General features: G+C 46.0%; 2 protein-coding genes and 1 non-coding gene across 3 annotated transcripts in view; 2 read left to right on the plus strand and 1 right to left on the minus strand.

Annotated features, from left to right (window-relative positions):
- The window catches only part of CTSL (cathepsin L), a 325,166-nt gene that overhangs the window by 189,668 nt on the left and 107,822 nt on the right, over nt 1–27,676 (minus strand). The gene's annotated exons all lie outside the window — the stretch shown is intronic.
- Nucleotides 5,757–5,946, plus strand: LOC138787632 (U2 spliceosomal RNA). The gene has a single exon (XR_011362398.1). It is a non-coding gene; the product is annotated as a U2 spliceosomal RNA (small nuclear RNA).
- Nucleotides 9,458–11,191, plus strand: LOC138787102 (lamina-associated polypeptide 2-like). Its single transcript, XM_069964238.1, has 2 exons — nt 9,458–9,635; nt 9,729–11,191. Exon 2 carries the CDS (start codon nt 9,730–9,732, stop codon nt 11,032–11,034), a length of 1,305 nt encoding a protein of 434 aa, XP_069820339.1. The 5' UTR covers nt 9,458–9,635; nt 9,729; the 3' UTR covers nt 11,035–11,191.

Below are 27,676 nucleotides of genomic sequence, written 5' to 3' on the forward strand. Positions count from 1 at the left end.
GGAGGTGATTGGATGCAAAGGGGCCCTGACTTCTCTTCCCCCAGCTTTGGAGATATTACAGGCAGGGCACTCAGCACACCAGTTCTCGATGTCAGCCCTCATCCCGATCCAGTAGAACCGCTGTCGGATAGTGGCCTCCGTCTTGTGTACCCCGAAATGACCGGACCGGTCATGGTAGGCATCTAGCACCATCTTAGCGTCTCGTCGGGGAATGAGGATCTGGTGGCACCTCTCCCCAGAGACCGGATCAAGAGAGTTCCGCAGGATCAGTCCCTTCTGTAAGAAGAGCCTCTTTCTTTGCCTCCAGAGTCGCCTTAGCTCGACATCAGGATAGGGCCTCTTTATCCGCATGGGGACCCGACCAGTAGAGAGGTAGTCATAGATCTCCCCCAGGACACGGGACTCTTCCTGGATGGTCTGCCACCTGGCCAAGTCTTGCGGGGCCCTAGGTGGAGGCGAAGGCGTTTCAGGCCCGGCTACATCAATAGCACTCTGGGTAGCGAACCTTTGATAGAAGGGAGGCATTTCTACGTCTTCCCAATCGCTGTCCTCTGGGGCCTCTTCGCCCTTGGATAGTCGGGACAGAAGGTCTGCATTGACGTTAGCCTTGCCACTGCGGTACTTAATTTCAAACTGGAAATTGGCCAGTCGAGAAGCCCACCGCTGCTCCAGGGCGCCCAGCCGAGCAGTGTTGAGATGCGCCAACGGGTTGTTATCCGTATAGATGGTAACAGGGGTGGCAGCCAGGTAGTCCTTGAACTTTTCAGTGACGGCCCACACTAGGGCTAGTAACTCCAACTTGAAGGAGCTATAATTGTTATCGTTCTTTTCAGCACCCCGAAGACTCCGGCTGGCATAAGCTACGACTCTCTCTTGGCCATCTTGAACCTGGGACAGCACAGCTCCCAGGCCTTGGAAGCTGGCGTCTGTGTAAAGCCGGAAAGGAAGGTTATAGTCCGGGTAGGCCAGGATAGGAGGCGTGGTCAACAGGCGTTTCAGGGTTTGAAAAGCAACCTCCTGCCGTTCGGACCACTCGACGGGGAGTCGTCGGTTGTAGCTTTCTCGAGGGCAACCCCGGAGTAACTCATTGAGGGGCTCGGCCACTTGGGCAAAGTGGGGAATGAAGCGGCGGTAATAGCCGGCAAATCCCAGAAAGCTTCTCACCTCCTTGACGGTCTTAGGGGTATCCCAGTGTTCCACAGCCGAGATCTTCTCTGGATCGGGTCGTATCCCCTCAGCACTCACAACGTGCCCCAGATAGTTCACTTGGGGTTTGAGAAGGTGGCACTTGGAAGGCTTGATTTTCAGGCCGTGATCGATTAGGACCTGGAACACTTCAGCCAGATGATGGACGTGATCTTCGTAGGTACGTGAATAGACAATCACATCATCTAGGTAGAGCAGGACACTCTGAAAGTTGAGATGGCCGAGACACCTTTCCATCAACCGCTGGAAGGTAGCGGGGGCGTTGCACAGACCGAAGGGCATGCTGGTGAATTCGAATAGTCCCATGGGGGTGGTGAAGGCCGTCTTCTCACGGTCTTCGGGTGCCATGGGCACCTGCCAGTACCCACTGGTGAGGTCCAAGGTGGAGAAGTAGGCGGCTGACCCCAAAGCAGCAATAGACTCTTCGATCCGGGGCAAAGGATAGGCATCCTTGTGGGTGATTGTGTTTATCTTCCTATAATCCACGCAGAACCGGATGTTACTGTCTTTCTTCCTCACGAGGACAATAGGGGCAGCCCACGGACTCTGACTTTCTTGGATAACGTTAGAGTCTTTCATCTCCTTGAGCAGTTTCTTGACCTGCTGATAGCTGGCAGGAGGGATTGGCCGATGTTTCTCTTTGATAGGCAAATGGTCCCCAGTGTTGATCCGATGCTGGACCAGGTTGGTCTTCCCGAAATCGAGGGAGTGTTTGCTGAAGGCCTCGTGATACCTTTTGGCCACCTTGAGGATGCCGTGGAGGTATTCAAGTGGGGTATTGGCATCGCCAATATGGAGTTCATCCCACCAAGGGGCGAGAGCCCTGTTTGAGTCCCTTTGAGTGCCACGGATGGAACTCTGATAGGCGATGGTCTCCTCACAGATGATGTCCTCAGGATCGAGTTGGTATAACATGGCCACGTTGGTGAACTTGGGTAGGTCAGCTGAGGAGTCTCCAAGGTTCACCAGACGGACAGGGACCTGACCATTGGAGACGGTCACCAGGCTTCTAGCGGCCCTGACAAGAGGTTGCCCCTCAATTTCAATAGCATCCAGAAGGGCCACATAATCAGCATTGTTGAGGCCTGGACGGACCCTGCACCAGATGAGGAACTCACTGTTAGCTGGGATGGTGATCGGACGAGCATCTCTAGTGCGGACACGGCAGATTTCTCCTCGAGGATTGGCAAATTTCCGCTGAGCGGCGAGCACCTTTATGGTCTTCTGAACGGCTTGCCTGTACTGAGGAGACATAGCACAAGACATAGAGGCATTCAAGGCATCCAACACTTCAGTGAATACATGACGGATAATATTCATGCCTAATACCACGGTCCCACTATCTCCCTGAGCCTCAGTAACAATGATACCCTGACGCGCTAGCTCCCGCTTCCCTATGCAGACAGTGGGTTCCCAGTAACCTAGTTGCACAATAGGACGACCATTACTAGCAATAAGTTTCAGACGGTATTTCTCAACTGGACCTAGGGTTCTCAGATCCCAATGTTCTTCAAACACATGCCTCGGGATAGTGGTAACCTGGGAACCTGTATCTACCAGAGCCTCCAGGGGGACTCCGTCCACCCAGAGAGTCACATGCGGGCATTGTGAGAGGAACCTTGAGAACCACTGTGCTTCCTGCGGGCCTGGATCTCGACCTCCTGGGTGTTGGCCCTCGGACCCAGGGGTAGCCCGTTTAACTGATAGCACTGAGAGCGGTAGTGTCCATGTCGCCTACAGTGGCGGCAATAGGGGCGCTCAGGGGATCTAAGTCTCGGTGGAGGAGGCTGATCGGGAACTGAATACTCAGGGCAGGGGTCCTGTGGTGGTGGAGGTGTTGGATAGGCCCCTTGTAGCCCCCTTAGGGCTTGGCAGAGAGAGTCAACCACTTGCGTAAGGAGAGCAGGGATCGCTGGTGAATTAGCCGGGATAGACTGTTGGGCAGCTTGTATAGCGGAAACTGGTGGAACCATAGTGGGCACTGGAGGTGGGGGTATAGGTCCCACCGGATCCGGGCAATCCGAACCTGGAGTACAGCCGGCACAGGGATTGTCAATGCCAACCACCCTCAGAGCCAGAGTCTTGAAGTCCAGGAAAGGCATTGTAGGGTTTTGGGCAGCTAGCATACGCAGTTGGCTCTGGATGAGTCTAGAGTCCACCCCCTCTATGAAGCGGTCAGTGATCATACTCTCCACAGCCGAGGGGTCTATGGTATCAACCTGTCTCAGGGCCCGGTAGGCAGATTGGAGTGCTAGTGCATAGTCTCTGAGGGTCTCACCTGGCCTTTGTCGTCGGTCATAAAACTTAAGGCGGACCTCCGTGGGTGACTGTACCTCAAATTCTTTACTCAGCCGGGTCAGGATCTGTTGTACATTAGCTTTCTCCGTAGCTGGCCATGACCGCACCTCCTCGGCAGCGGGACCCTCAAGTTGTCCTAGCAGCAACTGCACCTGCTGAGTGGGAGAGAGTGAGACAAGTTCAAGGGTGCGGGAAATTTTTTCCTTGAAATCAGCCAACGTGTGGGGTTCTCCTTTATAACTGGGAAGATTGTTGGGCCCAATGAAGAATGGGACCGCTGCGGCAGCCATAGCAACGGGAGCCGCGGGAAGCCTTCTTTGGGCCGTCGGCGAACTGCCGGACCCGTCAGAGTCACTGTGATGGCCGGTGGACATGACGAGGGGTTCTGGTGTAAGGCGCCTGGAAGAAAGTAGGGGCGAGGAGAGCTGGCGGGAACAGCAGGCACCGATAGGCAGGGTGTCCGGGACCGGAGAGGAATAGGGCGGAAGTCAGCATCAACACTTCCGGCGGTCCGGGCACAATCTCCTTCCCTCCTGCAACAGAGGCTTGGATACTGCAGGGCCGGGGCGGAGCGCGCGCGCGCGCGAAGACAGTGCGTCACCGGTTGACTTGACCCCTTAGCAGGCCGCAGCGCGGCAATAGCAAAGCCTCTGGGGGGATTAGCAGTACAGTTCTGGGGACACTGACAGTTGGCACAACACAGTCTGTATCCTGTTCGTGACGCCAAAAATGCGATGCCCTGGCCCCTGGGGGCCACTTCCGCAGTGCTGGTGTTATGAGCGGGCAATGACCGGGGCAGCTGCAGGGTGTATACTTGTCACGGTATAGGCCTGAGGGCGGCACAGCTGTAGGGCCGGTCTGTGGAATCTGCGGGTGATGATGGGCATGCGATTCTTCGCTGCACTTAGTCAGGGCACCAGTTAGTGGACACCAATGCCAGGGTTCAGTAACAGCGGTTTTATTATAGATGAGGTAACTAGTAGCAACAGTTCTGTCCGGATGCAACCGGGTATATAGCAGGCTTTGACAAATAAGGCAGGAGTGGTGCTGCATAGGCTGTGAGAATACGTGCCGGATGATGGGAGTAGGAGTATGAGAGAAATAGCGTTGCTGGGTGGATTAGCTTGAGAATAATACTTGCTGTGAATCCTTGCAGCGATGAGGAGAGATAACGGAATGACACCCAGATGAGAGAAAAGAATTCGGTCACTTGAGCAGGCAGAAACAGCCGAAGACTGGTATATAGCAGCAGACTTAGTCACTCTTCTGTGGGAGAGGATAGAACCACACAACCTCCTTGCTTGGAAGCAGGGGGAAGACCAAATTGTCAGCAGGAAGTGGGAGGTCACATGGTTGCTCTTGGCCAGAGCTAGTCAGCCATTGGAGGAACCATGGTTACAGGTCACGTGATCAACAGCCTTGCATACCACTGTACACTGTAATAATACACAGGAATACATGAGAACACACATGAGAATGCACATTACCAGAGAATACTAGGGGAAAACCAGCAGCAGTTGCAGTGCAAACACTTACCAGAACAGGCATGGACACAGCAAGAGAAATGGCCATAATAGGAGTAGTAGTCTGCATGTTCTGGGACACTGCAATAGCACTCTCCTTGATGGCCTAGGCCCAGGTTGGCCTCCGTTACACAAGCATTAACAGCAAACACAATGTTAGGCTAGGATTCAGTCTCCCATACTTTCATGTCTTAATGGCACACTATCCAGTTCTCTTACTCTTAGTGTATACTTCATAATGCATTATACATTTAACAAGTGATTGGACATGATGGAGCTTCTTGTTTGTCCATTGTCCATTACTTGTATACAAATAGATGAATAATACAGATGTAGACACTCTAGATCAATGACATCTATGTCCTTGTATTATTTTTTGTAGCTTACCAGTAGGTTGGTAGGTTTTTGTATTTGACAAAAACAAGGTTTCACATTCAGATACATTCTGGGCTCACACACATAATGGAGAAGACTTATTGCACATGTTATTTAGGGGGATCTCTCTGAATCAGCTGCACAGAACAATGTAAGTGATATATCATTCTGTTCAGGTTTTCTGTCACTAGTTTATACTACCCTTAGATAGAGCTGCATATCCTACTGACTGAGTCTCTTTAAATATGCTGTGACTGGCAAAAATAGAACTTTACTAAGGACAGACGTGAGCAGTGTAAATTTGAAAAAAGTCACTAATTTTGTGCAACAAGGCTATTGCACAAAAATTTGCACATCGCTTCTCGGCCTTTTGGCTAAGATCAAGTGTAGTATCTGTTCTTATCAGTTTAATATCTGATACGTCCCCTATCTGGGGACCATATATTAAATCGATTTTAGAACAGGGAGATGGAAAAAGAGCTTGCTCTGTCCTCTCCAGGCATTGACCTGGTATTGCAGTGCCTCCAGGTTCAGTGCACCAAAAAAAACGTAAAATTCCCCCCTGTGTGTGCAGTGCTGGTCAATTTCCCATTGACTTTAACATAGAGCTTTAGAAATACGGCCATATTTTTTTACTATAATATTACAGCCATATTTTGCTTTTATTTTATGTCATATGAACATAGCCTTAAATTGAAATAAACTTGAATATAACAGAACTATTATAGAAATAATATTATTTGGCAGCACATTTAATATTATGCCACATAACATTTATTAACTACAGTACTAGTAAGTACTCATCTAGGTGAATACAATCACAATTGTGCTATGACTGTATTGGAAATGTTGTTTGCAACATTTTTCCCATGAGGAAACAACAGGACTTGCAGGCAACTTCTAGTCTCTATAATTGCAACAGCGTTAGCTGTGAAGATTTACTGGAGATCAGCTCCAGTGTATTACGTAAATGTGTAAGTGCAGTGACACCTAGTGGCCACACTGATAATGGCGCTATTTAAGTTTTGAATACAACTTAAGTCTCTTCCTTGAGTTTCAAAAAAGAACAGAAACTTATGTTACAATATTTATGGACAATGATTCTATCAATGTGACATATATGTGAATAGAAAAATCATCTTAGATATACATCAGTCTTCCGCTTTGACACAGTTGTCGACATTGATGTTGGCAGATGACAGTATGAGGACAGTGACTTATGGGGCATATGATTATCATATGTTGGCTTGTCGTTTATACAGGGTTACAAAACATAAATAATGTTTAGCACACACATTGCAGGGTATTGAATTTCTGTACATTTACCTGAAATGCTCCATTAAGGGTTCTATGTAGCGTAAACTGAACAGATAATGCACCAAAGGATCAATGGTCACAGCCCAGTAGGAGAACACTGCCACCAAAAGAACCACAGTAGTGTTGAGCGGACTTGCCGAAATGTTCAGGTTCAGCAAAGTGCTCCAAATGCTGTGAATTTGACTCTCCGTGTTTGAAGAAGTTGGGTGCCGCCCTAGGGAGTAATGGAAAACATAGATACAGCTAAAGGCCGGGCCCCCCTTGCCAGCCCACCATACAAGTGGGTGTTATGTCCTGCATACAGCACAGAAAAGGTAAGACTCTGCACCATTTTTGTGGCATACACCAGGGGCACATCTTTAAAGCGACTCCGTACCCACAATCTGACCCCCCCAAACCACTTGTACCTTCAGATAGCTGCTTTTAATCCAAGATCTGTCCTGGGGTCCGTTCGGCAGGGGATGCAGTTATTGTCCTAAAAACAACTTTTTATCCTGCAGCGCTGTGTCTAACGGCCGGGGCTTACATTTGTATATGCATTAGGCTGGCACACCCTCTCCGTCCTTCCTCCCCACCCTCTTCATCATTAGGAATGCTCCAGGAACATTTACTGCTGTTTGAGCTTTGCACAGGTGTATAAATGATCCAGACCATGTTCATTATACACACAGGTGGGGAATAGGAAGCACTCTGCCTGGAGTATTCCTAATGATGAGGAGGGTGGGGAGGAAGGACAGAGAGGTTGTGCCAGCCTAATGCATATACAAATGTAAGCCCCGGCTGTTAGACACAGCGCTGCCGGATTCAAAGTTTTTTTTATGACAATAACTGCATCTCCTTCCGAACGGACCCAAGGACTGATCTTGGATTAAAAGCAGCTATCCAAAGGTACAAGTGGTTTGGGGGGTCAGATTGTGGGTACGGAGTCGCTTTAAAGGGGTTATCCAGTAAAAATCTTTTTCTTTCAAATCAACTGAAATCAGAAAGTTATGTAGATTTGTAATTTATTTCTATAAAAAAAAATCTCAAGTATTCCTATACGTATAAGCTACTATATGTCATGAAGGAAATGATGTTTTATTTTCAGTCTGACACAGTGCTCTCTGCTGACACCTCTGGCTGAGACAGGAACTGTCCAGAGCAGGAGAGGTTTTCTATGGGGTCCTGGCCAGAGATGTCAGCAGAGAGCACTGTGTCAGACTGAAAATAAAACAACATTTTCTGCAGGACATATAGTGGCTAATAAGTATTTTGTTGGGCAATAACATCTTAAAATGATTTTGCCCAGAATTCCCCTTTAACCCCTTAAAGACCAGGCCTGAAATTACCTTAACCCTTTAAGGACCGTGCCAATTTTTGTTTTTGCGTTTTCGTTTTTTCCTCATTGTGCTTAAAAGGCCATAGCACTTGCATTTTACACCTACAGACCCACATGAGCCCTTATTTTTTGCGTCACTAATTGTACTTCGCAATGACAGGCTGAATTTTTCCATAAAATATGCTGCGAAACCAGAAAAAAATTATATGCGCAGTGAAATTGAAAAAAAAAAACGCAATTATTTTTCTTTGGGGGGGCTTCATTTTTACGCCGTGTGTCCTATGGAAAAACTTAGTTGTTATATATGTTCCTCATTACGATTAAAACGATATGTAACATGTATAACTTTTATTGTATCTGATGGCCTGTAAAAAATTAAAACCATTGTTAACAAATATATGTTCCTTAAAATCGCTCTATTCCCATGCTTATAGCGCTTTTATCCTTTGGTCTATGGGGCTGTGTCAGGTGTCATTTTTTGCGCCATGATGTGTTCTTTCTATCGGTACCTTGATTGCTCATATGCGACTTTTTGATCGCTTTTTATTACTAGACACACAGCAGTACAGGACATGTAGTATCACACTGTACTGTAGAGAGGAGATACTAGACACACACAGCAGTACAGGACATGTAGTATTACACTGTACTGTAGAGGGGAGATACTAGACACACAGCAGTACAGGACATGTAGTATCACACTTTCCATTCGTCCCTTCGGCAGCACAACAGAGGGTTAACATTATTTCTCTTTTCCTACTAACAGAAGAACCAATCATAGTAATACAAGTATACTAGCAATTAAGAGTAATTAGCACCAGGCACCTCCCCCTTAGCTATATAACACCCTAGAGAACACACATCAGCGTGTTTTTTTCTTCTGTTTTTTTCTGCTAAGAAGAACCTTCGCTTATTCAGAAACCCCTGGCATACCGAGGGGGTCCTCGGCTCAGCCGGTCCCTGCACATACCTCTGATCCTGTTGAAGTCTAGGAGGTAAGGGTATTGCTCCCGGCTCTACTCTCTGGGGAGGGTCTCCGGTGATGCAGTGGCTGGGCTCTTTCTACAGCAGGGTTGCTGATAGTCTGTCGCCCCGCAGCCATGCCGTGTATTTGCAGGGGGAGGGGTCCGGCACATGGAGTATCGCTGTGTGTGGGACATACCCTCTCCTGAACATGGCGCTGCGCCACAAACTTTTGGATACTCCTGGCTGACTATACGTGCGGTGGGCTCCGGGAGGGGGTGGGGCTTGGCTCCGGTCCCCGCACTTGTAGTATCGGCGGGTGCGGGGGTCTTTCCGGGACTAGGCTCTGCTCACTCTGGAGTTCTCTGCCCCACTTCCTGTCTCTATGGCTTCACTCTGCTGAGTGTCTGCCCCACTTCCTGTCTCCATGGCTGCACTCTGCTGAGCGTCTGCCCCACTTCCGGTCATGTGGCAACCTGACTTCCTGTGGTGACGTCATCAGGGCCGAATACCGCGGTTGGCTGGTTTTTGGCAAGTCCGGCCTCCTCATTTGCCCGGGAAGGAGATTTAAAGGTGCTGGGGACTAGGATTAGCTCCCAGCACTCTGCCAGGAGCGCCTACTTTGTGCACATTAGGTATGTCAGCAGGATTAAGGCTGATGTTTTTTTTTACCTGCCTTTTTGTCTATCTGTGTCTTCTATCCGCTTATCCTACTGCTTGCCTCTTAGGATGGACAACCAGCGGGACCATTCCTCATCGGGGAAAAGGAGACGCAAGGACAGACACAGGATGTGTCGCAGCTGCAACCAACCTCTGCCAGACGACTGCGCTTCTGATGTCTGCCAGAATTGTGCTGCCCCGGTTCCTCACGGTAGCATGCAGTCAGAAGCCAAAGAATTCATGGGATGGTTTAAAAACCAGCTTTCCGGAATCTTCAATGAGGTACAAAAACGTCATCATGAGGTACCGATGTCTCAAGCCCTTGTCCCGGCTTCTGTTCTCTCCTCACCATGCCAGTCCTCGCAGGATGAGGAGGACTCGGTCTCTGAGGCCGACTCTGACAAAGGTACCCCGGATCGAGGTCTCCCTGATGATTATTATTTGCTGCAGAAAGATCAAGTGGCTACTCTGATCAGTGCAGTTAAAAAAACAGTGGAGGGCGAACCTAGTTCTTCCAAGCTTCCAAAAAAAGAGGCTCTTTTTTATTTTTCAGAGAGTTCCCATCACGCCCTACCCAACCAACCGCTGTTGGACCCCCTCATGCAGGCCGAGTGGGCGAAACCAGAGAAAAAGGCGGATCTAGGTTCCAGGTTTAAGTCGGTCTATAAGTTAGACCCTGGGTGTTCAGAAGCGTGGGATTCCACTCCCAGTGTTGATTTGGCGGTCGCCAGGTTGTCCAAAAAGTCTATGTTTCCTTCTGACGAGTCTGCGCTTCTGAGAGACCAGATGGACAGGCGGGCAGATGGTTCTCTTAAGCGGATATACCAGGGGGCCGCCCAAGCTGTTAAAGCTTCTATCGCTTCTGTGTCGGTCAGTAGAGCACTCAGGGTCTGGCTGAGCCGGTTGTCCAAGGATCTCAAGGATGGGGTCCGACGGGAGGATATTCTAAAAGATATCCCTGATATGAAACTGGCTGCCGAGTTCCTGTCGGACTACCCCCTGGACATGATCCGCCTTAACGCTAAGTTGTTGGCCTCGTCCACAGCGGCAAGGAGGGCATTGTGGTTGAAGGAATGGCAAGGGGATGTTTCTTCCAAGAACCATTTTTGTTCCTTGCCATTTCAGGCTGGGAACCTTTTTGGCCCTCAACTTACCCCCATCCTGGAGGGTATGAGCTCTAAGAAAGGGGTGGATTTTCCTCAGCCCCCAAGGAAGCCTAGGTTTCGTCCGCAGCAGAAGCCCTTTCGGAGGTCTCCAGCTAGAAAAAGGTTTCAGCAAAAGTACAAGCAGAATAAGTCCAATTACCAGGCCAATACATCATCCTCATATAAGAAAAAGCCCTCTTCGGGAGGAACAAAGGGCTCATCCTTCTGACGCCAGGAGGATCGTGGGGGCCAGACTCGCTCAGTTTGCTGCAGTCTGGTTTCAAACATCATCAGACTCCTGGGTCCGCTCTGTCATCAGCAGGGGCTACTCCCTAGAGTTGGCCAGTATACCCCCAAACACCTTCTTCCGCAATCACAGCGGTCCTCATGTCCTCGGCCTTGTTCAAGATTTTGTGAAGAAGGGAGCCCTCGAGGAAGTTCCTCGACACCAAAAAGGCTTCGGCGTCTACTCACGGGTTTTCGCCGTCCCCAAAAAAGGGGGTTCTTGGAGGCTGGTAATAGACTTAACATTCCTGAACACCTTCCTGGTAAAGAAACACTTCAGGATGGAGTCAATAAGATCAGTCGCCGCAGTCCTGCATCAAGACGACTATATGGCGACCCTGGACCTCAAGGACGCCTATCTACATGTGCCGATCCTCAGAAGTCATCGGAGGTTCCTAAGGGTCGCAATTTCATCAGGAGACCAGACGCGTCACTACCAGTTTACCTGCCTCCCTTTCGGCCTGTCGTCCGCTCCCCGGGTCTTTACCAAGGTTGCGGTAATCTTGGCTGCCCACCTCAGACTCCGGGGAGTCTATATCATACCATACTTGGACGACTGGCTGGTCAAGGCCTCCTCTCCAGCAGTTCTGATTCAACATCTACGTCTGACTCAGGAGACTCTAGAGAATCATGGCTTCATCGTCAACAGACAAAAATCGTGCCTCACTCCAGCAAGAGTTTGCAGGTTCCTGGGCTTCAACATCAACTCGATCTTGATGAAACTGTTTCTCTCTTCGGAGAGATCGGAACGATTGGTGACAGAAATCTCTCACTTGCTTCGGGGACCAGAGGTGACGGTTCGCTCTGCCATGAGCGTTCTGGGGCTTATGACGTCTTCGCTAGACGCTGTTCCTTGGGCCAGAGCTCACCTCAGGCCACTGCAGCTCGACATCCTCACGCAGTGGAACAGGAGGCCTTGGGGGCTGGACAGGTTGTTGAGACTATCGCCCCCCACGAGGTCAGATCTCACATGGTGGCTCCGGCCAGACAAGATCTCGGTGGGGAAGTCTATGTCCAGTACCCCGCGTCTGGTACTGACCACAGATGCGTCAGCCATAGGTTGGGGGGCCCACTTGAACTGCAGGTGGGTCCAAAAAAGGTGGTCCAGACAAGAAGCCTCGTACTCGTCCAACCGCAGGGAACTGCGAGCGATCCGCCTAGCCCTGCGTCATTTCGCTCCTCTGGTCCATCACCAATGCATCCTAATTCAGTCGGACAACCTCCCTGCAGTGTTTTATGTGAACAAGCAGGGAGGCACCAGGTCCCCAGGTCTAATGGAGGAGTGCAGTCTCCTAATGTCGTGGGCAGAGGATCATCTCCTAGACCTTCATGCAGTTCATATCAGAGGGTCTCTCAACATTCAAGCAGACCTTCTGAGCAGAGAGCAGCTGAATCCAGCGGAATGGAGTCTTCATCCGGAGGTGTTTTCTCATCTAGTCAACATGTTCGGGGAACCTCAGCTGGACGTAATGGCGACGAGACTCAATCGCAAGACGAGAACTTTTTGCTCAATATACAGGGCAGACAAGCCAGACTTCCTGGACGGTCTATCAATCCCTTGGAGTCAAAAATTCATCTATGTCTTCCCACCATTTCCTCTGATCATGAAAGTTCTGACCAAAGTCAAAGGGGACAAGGCCTCAGTCCTGGCGATCCTACCTTACTGGCCCAGGAGGGCATGGTTTCCCCTGGCTGTGTCTCTGGCCAAGGGGCGATTCTGGGAAATCCCGTTGAGACCGGACATTCTCTTACAAGCAGGCCTTTACCATCCATGTCCGGAGAGACTGAGACTGACGGCGTGGCTACTGACAGGCTAACCCTTCAGTCTATAGGGTTATCGGAGGACGTCATGCACATCCTGTCGGCCGCACATAGGCCCGCTACGGTAAAAGTTTACAGCCGTATCCTGAAGAAATTTAACTCTTGGTGTAATCTCCGTAATATCCTCTCTCCATCTGTTTCGCATGTCTTGGAATTTCTCAAAGAAGGTTTCAACATGGGCCTCAAGTTTAACACTCTAAGAGTCCATTTTTCTGCGATTAATCATCATTTTGACGGTGCTTTCTCTAACTCGACTCTGGTCACAAAATTTTTTAGAGCTCTAAAGAATCTTCGCCCTCCGGTCAAGAGTCCTTTACCTTCCTGGGACTTGCCATTGGTGTTAGAGGCTCTGTCTCAACCTCCATTTGAGCCTTTTCAGACAGCGGACATCAGATCTATATCCTGGAAGACTCTATTTTTGGTGGCCATCACCTCAGCCAAGAGGGTAGGAGAGATACAAGCTCTCTCAGCGGAACATCCGTTTCTGAGAGTTATGCAAGACTGCCTAATCCTCCGTATGAGACCCTCTTTTCTCCCTAAGGTGGCATCCCTCACCAATATCAATCAAGAGATTTTTCTGCCAGATTTTTTTCCAGACCCCCAGAATGAGACTCATGCCAAACTCCATACCCTAGATGTTAAGCGTGCTGTCTTAGGCTATCTGGATAAAACAAAGGACTTTAGACGCTCGGACTGTCTTTTTCTCCAATATGCTGGGCCCAACAAGGGAAAATCAGCGTCCAAAGCATCATTAGCCCGGTGGATTAAGGGCACCATTGCCCAATGCTACTCGTCCTCAGGTCTATCGGCACCAGAAGGCATCAGAGCTCATTCAACCAGATCGACAGCTACTTCCTGGGCGGAACTAGCACAAGTGTCCATGGACCAAATCTGCAGAGCAGCTTCATGGTCATCACCAGGGACCTTCATCAAGCACTACAGGATAGATGTCCTTCCTAACAGAGAGGCGTCCTTTGGCAGGAGTGTGCTGGAACTGGCGACTACGTAAAAACCCTCCCTCTATTTCCATTGCTTTATATGTCCCTCTGTTGTGCTGCCGAAGGGACGAATGGAAAGTTTAGATTTTACTCACCGAAATCTCTTCTTTCCATGACGTCCCAAGGCAGCACAAGCTACCCACCCTCATTAAATAATATTGCTGCATACTTCACGCTGATGTGTGTTCTCTAGGGTGTTATATAGCTAAGGGGGAGGTGCCTGGTGCTAATTACTCTTAATTGCTAGTATACTTGTATTACTATGATTGGTTCTTCTGTTAGTAGGAAAAGAGAAATAATGTTAACCCTCTGTTGTGCTGCCTTGGGACGTCATGGAAAGAAGAGATTTCGGTGAGTAAAATCTAAACTGTACTGTAGAGAGGAGATACTAGACACACACAGCAGTACAGGACATGTAGTATCACACTGTACTGTAGAGGGGAGATACTAGACACACACAGCAGTACAGGACATGTAGTATTACACTGTACTGTAGAGGGGAGATACTAGACACACAGCAGTACAGGACATGTAGTATTACACTGTACTGTAGAGGGGAGATACTAGACACACACAGCAGTACAGGACATGTAGTATTACACTGTACTGTAGAGGGGAGATACTAGACACACAGCAGTACAGGACATGTAGTATTACACTGTACTGTACAGAGGAGATACCAGACAGCCAACCAGTGCTTGCACTTCAGTAATACTGGGGCTTTACCAGTAAAATGGCCACTTCAAGGTCAATCATCTTGAGGAGAAAAGAGTTAAAGGAGGATTAAATCAGACAAATATATATATAGGGGGAGATAGATCAAACATGGTGTAAAGTAAAACTGGCTCAGTTGCCCCTAGCAACCAATCATATTCCACCTTTCATTTTCAAAAAAGTCTGTGAGGAATGAAAGAAGGAATCTGATTGGTTGCTAGGGGCATTTGAGCCAGTTTCACTTCACACCATGTTTAATAAATCTACCCCATAGTGTGGCATATAATTGGACCATATTACCCTTTTCATCCTATGTTAGAGTGCCTTCACACACACCAGATCCGCAGTGGATTTCACGCTGCAAATTCGCAGTGAAATCTGCTGCGGATCTGGTGCCTGTTCATCCCAATGAGAATACATACTCGCATAAGGATTGACATCCCGCTGCGTGTATGTAAGTTAACCCCCACCGGCCGGAGCATACATTACCTGCTCCGCGATCTGGCTTGCTTTGGGGGTTCGTGGTGTCTGCTTGTCCCGCTCAGCTAATCAGTGCGCCGAGGCAAGCCGGATCGCGGAGCAGGTAATGTATGCTCCGGCCGGTGGGGGTTAACTTACATACTTGCAGCGGGATGTTAAACTCATTGGGATGTATGTATTCTCATTATGTATGTATGTATTCTCATTAGGATGAACGGCACTGGATCCGCAGCGGATTTTGCTGCAAATTTATGTGTGAAGGCAACCTAATACGCAATATTATCTTAGGAAGAAAAATCCTAAATGTATCTGCTTCACAGTATGCAGTAAGAGTATATACACATATGGTTACCCTGGTGGTGTTAGCTAGGGCTGGTCACTTATCATAGGGCCTGAGTGGTGTAAGCCCTCCCTGGGTCCCAGACACATGCCTGTTAAAGTTGTTGGTAGTCCCTTTAGTGTGGGGCATTTAAGTGAAGACAAAGTCCCAGATATCATAACCACTTGAATTACTTTACTGGAATGGTCCTTAAAGGGGAACTATCAGCAAGTTAGATTCGTCTAACTTGCTGATAGCCCCGGAAGACGCGGCAGTGCTCCTAACAGGGGAGGAAGGTAACACACATACCTTCCTCCTCTGTGCCCAATGCGCTATAGGGGGCTATCAGCAGGTTAGATTTGTCTAACCTGCTGATAGTTCCCCTTTAAAGTTACAGTACAGTCTGCACAAGTTTGCAAACAACAGTAGTTTTGCACTTGGAGATTACTGCCAGTGATAACAAGATACTGGAGATAGGTTTGGTTCAGATGACTGGGATAGGAAAACAACAAAACAGAAACAGAGCTTGGTAGGAAATACCTATAACCAATTAAATATAAATAAAAATGATTTATTCTTTGAAGCACAAGAAAACATGCCTTTTAGAAGTGAAACCCCCTTCATAAGAAAAATAGTGCTTGACAAACAATAGTATAAGACACGTTATAATCAGCACAACTAAAAAAACACCAAACACACCCCTAGATAAGGGGGAGGAGTCAGTAACATGTTTACAAACATTCTAAAATAGGGATGAATTGATTAACCCCTTGTCGCATATGGACGTACCGGCACGTCCAAATCTGCATGTAGTTCCTGCAGACGGACGTGCCGGTACGTCCACGGGATGACAGGGGCGCAGGAGCTGCACTCCTGTCATCCCCGGCGGGGCCCAGCTGTCAGTGATAGCCGGGCACCCGCCGCAACTGCTGACATCCGGGCCGTGCCCAGATCCCGGCAGTTAACCTCTTAGTGACCGCCGATACGGCGGTCACTAATGGGCCGGCGCTGTACTGCATTTCATCTCCCCCCCCCACCGTGAATCCACGGTGGGGGGAGATGAAATAAGTCAATCACACCCCAAATCAGCCCCCTCCCTAGTAGGCAGTAACTAACCCCCCTCCCCCGGTGGCCATCGGATCCAGGATGGCCGCCACAATCGCTGTGAACAGACAAAGTCTGTTCACAGCGATGGAAATGTAAAAATGATGGAAAGCCCCATGCTCTCTGCCGCCGGAGGTAGCGGAGAGCATTGGGCAGTGATCGGGGACCCCCCTGTGGGGTCCCGGAACAGGCGATCGGCGGTATATACTATATACCGCTGATCGCCTGTTCCCAGTGCAGGGATGCACTTTTTATCCCCTGTCACCATCAATGATTGGTGACAGGGGATAAAAAGTGCCAGGGTCCGTCCCCCAAGTCGCCCCCCACCCCCCCCATCCCCCCAGTCACCCCCCATCCCCCATCCCCCCCCATCCCCCAGTCACCCTCCTACCCCTCATACGTTACCTGATCCTGGAGCTACTTCCTTCCTATTCGGTGTCCTGGCTGGTTCTGATGTGCGCATGCGCGTCAGAACCAGCCAACTCTGAAAATTTAAAGTGACAGAGACCAATTTGGTCTCTGTCACTGAACTATGATTACTGTGATAGAAAATATCACAGTAATCATAGTAATACAGTGAAAATGAATGTATAAAGTACAAAAAGTGACAAACATACAAAAAAAAAACACACACACACTTTTTATTATAGTAATAATTGCATAATTAACCGTAACCACCGCAGGTTGCCCGTAACCACCCCAGGTTGTCCGTAATCACGCCAGATTGCACGTAACCCCCCAGATTACACGTAACCACCGCACGTTGCCCATAACCACCGCACGTTGCCCATAACCACCGCATGTTGCCCGTAACCACCGCATGTTGCCCGTAACCACCGCACGTTGCCCGTAACCACCGCACATTGCCTCTAACCACCGCACGTTGCCAGTGACCCCCTCCAGATTGTCCGTAATCACCCCAAATTACATGTACCCACCCCAGATTACCTATAAGCACTTCAGTTTATCCGTAACAATGCCAGATTGTCTGTAACCCCCCCCAGGTTGCCTGTGACCACCCCAGGTTGCCGTAATCATGCCAGATTACATGTAACCCCCCCATAGATTGCACGCAACCACCGCAGGTTGCCTCTGACCACCGCACGTTGCTACTGACCACCGCACGTTGCCTCTAACCACCCCAAATTGCCAATGACCCCCTCCAGATTGCCCGTAACCACGCCAGATTACAGGTACCCACCTCAGATTACCTATGAGCACTTCAGTTTATCCGTAACCACCCCAGATTGCCCGTAACCACCCCAGATTGCCCGTAACCACCCCAGATTGTCCGTAACCACCCCACGTTGCCCGTAACCACCCCACGTTGCCCGTAACCACCCCATGTTTACCGTAACCACAGCAGGTTGCCTGTAACCACCCTAGATTGCCTGTAACCACCCCAGGTGGTCTGTAACCACAGCCGGTTGTCCGTACCCACGTCACGTTGCCCGTAACCACCCTGGATTGCCTGTAACCACCCCAGGTTGTCTGTAACCACAGCAGGTTGTCCGTATCCACGTAACGTTGCCCGTATCCACGTCACGTTGCCCGTAACCACCCCAGGTTGTCTGTAATCACCCCAGGTTGCCTGTGACCACCCCATGTTCACCGTATCCACCCCAGATTACCCGTAACCACCCCAGGTTGTCCGTATTAACCCCAGATTACCCTTAAGCACCCCAGGTTGCCCGGAACCACCTCCAGATTACCCGGAACCACCCCAGACTGTCCGTAACCACCCCACGTTACCTGTAATCTCATTTTTTTTTTTTGTATTTTAGTAACTGCGCTATTCTAATAACTGTTACTAGCTGCGGTTTTGCTCCAGCAAATTGGCGCTCCTTCCCTTTTGAGCCCCGCTGTGTGCCTATACAGTGGTTTATACCCACATATGGGGTACCGTTGTACTCAGGAGAACCTGCTTTACAGAATTTGGGGTACATTTTTTCTCCTGTTCCTTGTGAAATTTAGAAATTTTAAACTAAATGAACATATTATTGGAAAAATTCGAGTTTTTCATTTTTACTAGCCAATTTTGAATACTTTCCTCCAATACCTGTTGGGTCAAAATGCTCACCACACACCAAGATGAATTCTTTAAGGGGTGCACTTTCCAAAATGGGGTGACTTATGGGGGGGGGGTTTCACTCCACTGGCACTACAGGGGCACTGCAAACGCACCTGGCGCTCAGAAACTTCTTCAGAAAAATCTGCACTGAAAATGCTAATTGGCGCTCCTTCGGTTCTGAGCCCTGCTGTGTGCCCATACAGTGGTTTATGCCCACATATGGGGTACTGTTCTACTCAGGAGAACCTGTGTTACAGATTTTGTGGTGAACTTTCTCTCCTGTTCCTTAAGAAATTGAGAAATTTTAAACTAAAGGAATATATTATTGGAAAAATTCGCGTTTTTCATCTTTACTGTCTACTTTTGAATACTTTCCTCTAATACCTGTGGGGTCAAAATGGTCACCAAACCCCAAGATGAATTCTCTGACGGGTGCACTTTCCAAAGTGGGGTAACTTATGGCGAGATTTTACTTCGCTGGCACTACAGGGGCACTACAAACGCACCTGGCGCTCAGAAACTTCTTCAGCAAAATCTGCATTGAAAAGGCTAATTGGCGCTCCCTTCCTTCTGAGCCCCGCTGTGTGCCCATACAGTGGTTTATGCCCACATATGGGGTACCTTTCTACTCAGGAGAACCTGCGTTATAAATTTTGGGGTACTTTTTTTCCTTGTTCCTTGTGAAATTGAGAAATTTCTAACTAAACGAACATATCATTGGATAAATTCGAGTTTTTCATTTTTACTGTCTAATTTTGAATACTTTCCTCTAATACCTATGGGGTCAAAATTCTCATCTTACCCCAAGCTGAATTCTCTGAGGGGTGCACTTTCCAAAATGGGGTGACTTATGTTTTTTTTTTCCTTTCTGCTGGCACTACAGGGGCTCTGCAAACGCACCTGGCGCTCAGAAACTTCTACAGCAAAATCTGCGTTGAAAAAGCTAATTGGGGCTCCCTTCCTTCTGGGCCCCGCTGTGTGCCCATACAGTGGTTTATGCCCACATATGGGGTACCTTTTTACTCAAGAGAACCTGCTTTATAAATTTTGGGGTAATTTTTTTCTCTTGTTCCTCGTGAAATTGAGAAATTTCAAACTAAACGAACATATTATTGGAAAAATTCGAGTTTTTCATTTTTACGCTCTAATTTTGAATACTTTCCTCAAATTCCTGTGGGGTCAAAATGCTCATCCTACCCCAAGATTAATTCTTTGAGGGGTGTACTTTCCAAAATGGGGTGACTTTTGGGGGGGTTCTATTCTGCTGACACTACAGGGGCGCTGCAAACGCACCTGGTGCTCAGAAACTTCTTCAGCAAAATCTGCATTGGAAAAGCTTATTGGCGCTCCCTTCCTTCTGGGCCCCGCTGTGTGCCCATACAATGGTTTACGCCCACATATGGGGTACCGTTGTACTCATGAGAACCTGCGTTACAAATTTTGGGGTGCTTTTTCTCTCATGTTCCTTTTGAAAATGAGAAACTTTAATCTAAACGTATATATTATTGGAAAATATTAATTTTTCATTTTTTTACGGCCTAATTGTGAATACTTTCCTCCAGCCCCTGTAGGGTTAAAATGCTCATTATACCCCAAGATTAATTCTTTAAGGTGTGTAGTTTCCAAAATGGGGTCACTTATGGGGGTTTCCAGTATACAAGCCTCCTAAATCAACTTAAAAAAAGTCCCTGAACTGGTCCCAAAAAAAATAAGTTTTGGAAACTTTCACGAAAATGTGGTAATTTGCTGATAAATTTCTAAGCCCCGTAACACCCTAAAAAAGTAAAATATGTTTATGAAATAAAGCCAGAATAAAGAGGAAATATCGGTAATGTGACTAAGTAACTAATTTATGTGATACGACTTTCTTTTTTTAGAAGCAGAGAATTTCAAAGTTCATAAAATGCAAATTTTTTTAATTTTTCATGATATTTTGATGTTTTTCACAAAAAACACACAAAGTAGTGACCACATTTTGCCACTAATATAAAGTGCCATATGTGACAAAAAAACAATCTCAGAATTGCTAGTATACGTTAAAGCATCACTGAGCTATGAGCGCATAAAGTCAGGTCAGATTTTGAAAAATGAGCCTGGTCATTAAGGCCCAAATAGGCTTAGTCTTGAGGGGGTAAAAACAATAAAAAACAATGAAGATTACTATATAAAACTAGTGATCTACAGTGTGTCTTAACAGAAATAGCATAATCTAATATTCAGCACATAGGTGTCCTACCGTACAAAGTATGGACTAAGTATAGAAGGGGCAGGGATAGGTTAGTAATGGAGAATCTCCTACATTTGTGCGCAATTACTATACATAACTTACATAATGATTAACAGGACAACATTATACAAAAGTATATCTTTATTTATAAATCAGACGAGTTAATAAAAAATCATAAAACTACACAGTACACTTCACTAGGACATGCACAGATACATACTGCATATATATACCCAAAGGGTAGCAAAACACGTGTCAAGCAGTCCGGGGGCCCCAACAGTGCCATGGAGTGAGGCATCAGAGGCTGGGTTTGTTTTTGTACTTGTTACTTTTCATATATATTCTTTAGAGTCTGGTCTGTTTCTACCTAGATCAATAAGCCCTTTACTCTTTACTACTATCGTATATGTGTGGGTTTCTTTCCTGGTATAGGGTCTGTACTGCATACCCTATCACAATGTGTATATGACCAGTTTTTCTCTATGACTACCGGTTGCCTCTTTTCAGATTAGGGGAACAAACCCACTTGCTGGATCCGCAGCGAGACCTCTCGCTACGTATTTGCAGCGAGACTCTCTGCGGATCCTGGCCCTATTCTTTCAATGGCAGACAAAATCGCAGCAGGGATGTACATTCCTGCTGCGAGTTTGTCCCCAGCCCGCCCCGTTAACCCCCTGGCCGCCGGAGCATATGCTTTACCTGATCCCGGCTCCTGGGATCAGGTAAAGTATATGCTCGCTCCAGCCGCCCGACCCTCAGCCCCGGCCAATCAGCTGAGCGGACATATAAATCTAAATGTTTCTTCTAATGTTGCTATTGTGATAAAAAAAAATAGTATAATTAGAAGAAGCATTTGCTGTTTAAATTAAAGTAAAGTATTAATTAGTACATTGAGCTTTATTATTGGCAATATGAAGTAGTTAATATTTAATTAATAAAACACATTTTTTGCAATTAAATATACTGTAAATAAATAAATATACATATATTTTTTTTATTAACAGTATATTTAATTGCAAAAGCATGTATTCGTTTTAATTATGCTATTGAACAACAAAAATAACTTTTTTAGAACAATTTTTTTTTTATTAATTAAATATATTAACTATTACAGGAATCGGCATTATTGCCGGTGATCGCTAACCGCGGTAATACCGCTCCCTGTAATACTGATTCCCTGCTTTCCCAGATGTATTCCAGAGGCGTTTGCATCACTTTCTAAAGATGTCTTGGACTTGGTGACCTCCTATTGGTCAAATCTTGATTTCCAGGTCCCAAGGATTTTTCTCCCATAGACTATAATGGGATTCGATATTCAATCGAATAGTCGAATATCGGGAGCTAATCGAATCGAATATTTCACTATTCGCTCATCTCTAATATTCTGATCAATTATATCACCTGTGAAATACTAAGGAAATCCTTAAACACTGCCATAATGTTTAGTGAGAAGGGATGTCAGAAATATACTTTTTTCTAGATAGAAATATTGACAGCAGGAAAACAGAAACCACTCAGTTCATCTAGTCTGCCCTTAATTTCTTTTATTTTTTTCTCTTGTATATTATTATTTGTTATAAGCCTATAATATGTATTATTATTATTATCTATTAAATATTGAGTAGAAATAACTGACTAAAAATCTGCATTTTAAATATACTGTATATACGTCTATGACCAGCAGATGGTGCTCTTTTCCTGCATTGATCCATGAATTCTTGCTTACTGAGCTTCTACCTTTGTCTTTAGGGCAGGAATAATATTACAAAACATACATCACATTAATGCGAATGTAGCAGAATGTATAATACTTTTTATATAAATCCAAAAGTATAAATCCAGTATCATTGTAATTGTAGTGACCTATATATATTTTTTTATATTATTTAGCATAAATTTAATATGCAAACAATATATTTTTTTTTTCCACAAGCCTGGAGAAATAGAAATGGCTGCACATCGCACCCATGGTTAATACGAAAGCTTGTTCAGCTGCATTAAAAACCAACATCCAAAGTAAGTATATAATTTGATTAAACCATATTGCCTCATGTACCACGTGCAGGTCTTCTGATACACACGAGTCTCTAACTAAACAACACTGTGCCGGTCAGCAACCGCCAACCCCACAAACCACTTCCAAAAAAGGGTAAATAAAAATTAATCAATTTATAAGCTACAGAACATGAATCCCTAAATGACTCCATCTTATCTTCCTGAGAGCAAAAGGATGAGGAGAAACTGAAGGCAACCATATGCATGCTGTGGGAATTGCAGAGTTCCTAACTCTACAGCGTTTATCATCCATCTCTTCCCCCAGCCAACTAATACCCCTGTTTCAACCTCCTCCCTATCCCTGCAGCTGGATCTGGTCATACATGCTATACATATATGAAACAAATGCACATGCTATTAAGGCAGAAAATATAGTCAGGTATATATAAATTAATATCACATAGTGGAAGTAGTTTTCACCAACACCAATACAGTATATTTGACATTTCCCCAGTGCCATTCATTAATATTGATGTTATCCTTAGTGTTTTATTTTGTGCTAATGTCAATTGTGCAATTTCTCCTGACCCTGAAAGTTACTCCTACCATTTGTATACCCTGGGATCTGATCATTAGGTTGTATTTACAGGCATTTCATAGTGTAATGTTCCTGCATTTATTATACTGACATATGGAGTCAGCATTGAATTACTAACAATAATATGAAGTGTGCAGAGTTGATTTACAATACTTCACTTTACTATGGCCAAAGTCAACAAAAGGAAGTTAAATTTAACAGAGTGACCTTAGACAAGCAGCTGATTCTATTTACAGAAATGTTGGGGGAAAGCAGATGTCACGCTTGGGGGTATCACTGCAAGAGTATACCGTAAGGGATGTACAATATTTATTCTGGAAATATTTCCTTTCATGAAATAGGTGATATTTTCACTCTTACAGTATATACAGTGTGGACATGTATATGTATTACACAGAACTGAAATGTTTAAATTGGTAACAAAAGCAATAGCCTAATGTGAAACAGATCATATCAACCAAATATGTCAGCTCTCCTGAAATATTTCTCTGTATTGTGGCATTTTTCTGGAAATGCATTTGTAAGTTGACAACTGGGTGTTACCATTAGAGATGATCGAACAGCGCTGATGTTCAGGTTTGTACGAACTCGAACCATCGGTATTTGACTCCCGCAGTCTTCCCGTTCCGTGCGGAAGGTGGAGACAGCCCGAGTCCCACCTGGAAAACAGAAATACAGCCTGGGCCATAGGTTGTATCCCTGTTTTCCAGACGGGACTAGGGCTGTCTCCACCTTCCTCATAAAACGGGAAGACTGCGGGAGTCAAATACCGATGGTTCGAGTTCATACGAACCTGAAAATCAGCGTTGTTCGATCATCTCTAGTTACCATTGGCAATATATCAATCGGGCATGTCCTTATTATGATAGATAGACTGATGGAGATAGAGAGGGATCTTTAGACAGGGCAATATAACCTATGTAAGAGGTACCCTTATAATAATCCTACTTTGGGGACATCTTCCCTCCTGAGACCCTTTTCATTTTTGCACTATAGTTTTTCCCTCCTTGTGTTTAAAAGGCCATAGCATTTGAATTTTTTTCACCTACAGACCGTTACAGCCCTGGCCGCAGCTGCCCGTCTTCTCCCGCCACAGGCGCATGTTCCCCCATGCGGTCTGGCGGGCACCGGCTCCCCCAGACGGCTCATCCTCTCTCTGTGTGCCATCTCTGCTTAAATTTGAAGGGGGCAGTACGTCCCTGATTAGCTGTGTGCACCAAACACCTCCATATAAATTCTAGCCCTTCCCTGACCCTAGTGTTGGAGCCTCTTAATGCTTCCCTTAGCGTGTGTTCCCAGCTCTCCATTGTCCTTGCCCGTGGTTCCTGCTGCCTGCGATTCCCACTGTGTATTCTCCTATGTTCCTGCTGTCTGCAGTTCCAGCCTGTCCTTGTGTCTCCAGATGCACTTCGCCTGCCGCCGTTAGCTAGCTTAGCCAGGGGTAGCAACCTAGGGGTCGCCCACCGCAGCAAGCCCATGCCGCCTTGCGGCGGGCTCTAGTGAAGACCAGTGGCCCCTTAGACTCCGCTCCCTGGTGCAGCTTACGCCATCGCTAGTGGTGGTACAGAAGATCCACAACTCCAGCTGTTACACAGACCCACATGAGCCCTTAATTTTTGTGACACCAATTATACTTTGCAAGACTTAATTTTCCCCAAAAATATGCTTAAAAAAAGAAAAAAAAATTGCATGCTGAACCTGAAAAAAAGCAATTTGCTTTCATTTTGTGTTTTTTATTTATATATTTTTTTATTAACCCTTAGAGGACCGGATCAATTTAAATTTTTTCTTTTCCGTTTTTCCCTCCTTGTGCTTAAAAGGCCATAGCACTTGCATTTTTTCACCTAGAAACCCACAAATGAGCCCTTATTTTTTGCGCCACTAATTGTACTTTGCAATGACAGGCTGAATTTTTTCATAAAGTAAACTGCATAACCAGGAAAAATTCAAAGTGTGGTGAAACTGAAAAAAACAACGATTTCTTTTATTTGTTTTTTTTTTTGTTTTACGCCGTTCGCCCTGGGGTAAAACTGACTTGTTATATACTGTATGTTGCTCAAGTCGTTACAATTAAGTCGTATAACTCGTATAATTTTCATTGTATCTGATGGCCTGTAAAAAATTCAAACCATTGTTAACAAATATATGTTCCTTAAAATTGCTCTATTCCCAGGCTTATAGCGCTTTTATCCTTTGGTCTATGGGGCTGTGTGAGGTGTCAGTTTTTGCGCCATGATGTCTTCTTTCTATCGGTACCTTGATTGCGCATATGCGACTTTTTGATCGCTTTTTATTACAATTTTTCTGGATTTGATGCGACCAAAAATGCGCAATTTTGCACTTTAGGATTTTTTTTCGCTTACGCTATTTATCGTGCGAGATCAGGAATGTGATTAATTAATAGTTCGGGCGATTGGCGATACAAAACATGTTTATTTATTTATTTTTATTTATAACATGGGAAAAGGGGGGTGATTCTGACTTTTATTAGGGGAGGGGGCTTTTTTTTAATAACAACACTTTTATTTTTACTTTTACACTTATACTAGAAGCCCCCAAGTACTCTGATCTCTCATACAGATCTATGCTGCATAAATATGCAGCATAGATCGATGAGATAGGCACAACTTTGACAGCTGCATCCGATTACTTTATTAGTGGGCACGGCGATCGGACCATGCCCACTAATAGCCGCGATCCCGGACTACGAGCGGCACCCAGGACTGCGGTGGTTCAGAGCTCTGCCCGCTCTGAACTCATGAAGGTGCCCTGGATGTACGGGTACGTCCAGGGTCGCCTAGGGGTTAATAACATACTATAACTACCATTACTATAACTTGAAGTCCCCTGGGGGACCACTTTGTACAATACACTGATCTCACATATATACTGAATTGATCCATAAGATTAGTAATCCAGTACTAAGGGCTGCTGACCAGGGCTGCCCATTACAGTGCTGACCACCGACTCAGCCACAAGGACGGATCGCCCCTCCACGATCACATCGCGAGGGGGGTGATCCGTCCACTAGACCACCAGGTTAGAGGCAATGTGGGCATTTAAAGGCAGCTGTCAGTTTTGACAGCTGCATTTAAATAGCTAATTAGCCAGGCTCTGCGATCTGCCACCCCAGCTAATAGCCACGGTCAAAGGCTGCTGATAGCAGACCTCCCCATCCGCATTAGGATGTGCCGTACGTCCTCATGCTGGAAGGGGTTAATGTCTTTTATGTAAAAAGAATGTTTTATTGCCTTAGCATGCAGTCTAGTGAAGCTGAGAATATTGGTAGACTAATGGGTTAAAAAACGGCAATGAGCGTAGCTTGAGTCCGATTGTTTGGCATTTAAATACTGGTGGCTGAAGAAGTTGGATGCAGCTCTAGGGAGTCTGGAAAAACGTAGATACAGTCCATGTCTGTATGCATGTTTTCCCGGACTCCCTAGGGCTGTATCCAACTTCTTCAGCCACTGGTTTTCAAATGCTGAACGATCAAACACTAGAATGCTCAAGTTCCACTCATCTCTAGTTAAATAGCAAGGTTTTGAGCCAGATATATGGTCATCTCTGTTGTCACTGCCTGTTCCCCATGACATTTTATAGAAGCCACAAACTCCAAATGTAATGAAACTGAGCATCTACTATTGACATTTAGTCCTGTAGCTTTCCTTTATTTTCAGTCTTCAGTTTAAGCTCCATTTTAAACAATTTGTAGGATGATATTTCCAGGCCATCCGGGATTACGTCTAGTTACAACAAAATGTTTAGAATGTTTGATTATTGGGATTTCTGAACTGTAATTCATTGGAGTCATTAACATAAACTACATATATTAGTTCCTTTGGTCCATAAATTTGATGTTTTTAGACTTTTTTTTAGACAGGAGGATCTTTGTAATTATTCTGCTCATATAACAAACATGGAGCTATGTCCTCAGTACGTCTCTTACTCTTGGCAAAAAGGCTACACCTAACATCTCTGAGGTAATCTGGTTAGAGTGTAATGGGCATTTTCCAGTAAAATAAAAACGTTATAATTTAGCTCTATTATAAATTTACACCTTGGTTCATGCAGCACTTACAGACAAACAGAATAAAACAAACCTTATATAAAAAAAAAGTTGGACAAACAATAAATAGATACAAATGTGCTTTATTTCTCAAGATTAGACATACATGGGGACTATTACAGCATGCATTGCTATGTTATCTAATATGGACTGGGCATTGGGCAACAAATAAACAAACACATATGTAACTGTA

The sequence above is a fragment of the Dendropsophus ebraccatus genome, chromosome 3, assembly GCF_027789765.1.
Source record: "Dendropsophus ebraccatus isolate aDenEbr1 chromosome 3, aDenEbr1.pat, whole genome shotgun sequence".
Classification (NCBI taxonomy): Eukaryota; Metazoa; Chordata; class Amphibia; order Anura; family Hylidae; genus Dendropsophus; species Dendropsophus ebraccatus.

What these genes read in the sequence shown, in the direction of transcription:
- LOC138787102 (XM_069964238.1), top strand. Translation starts at nt 9,730, where the DNA reads ATGGACAACCAGCGGGACCATTCCTCATCGGGGAAAAGGAGACGCAAG.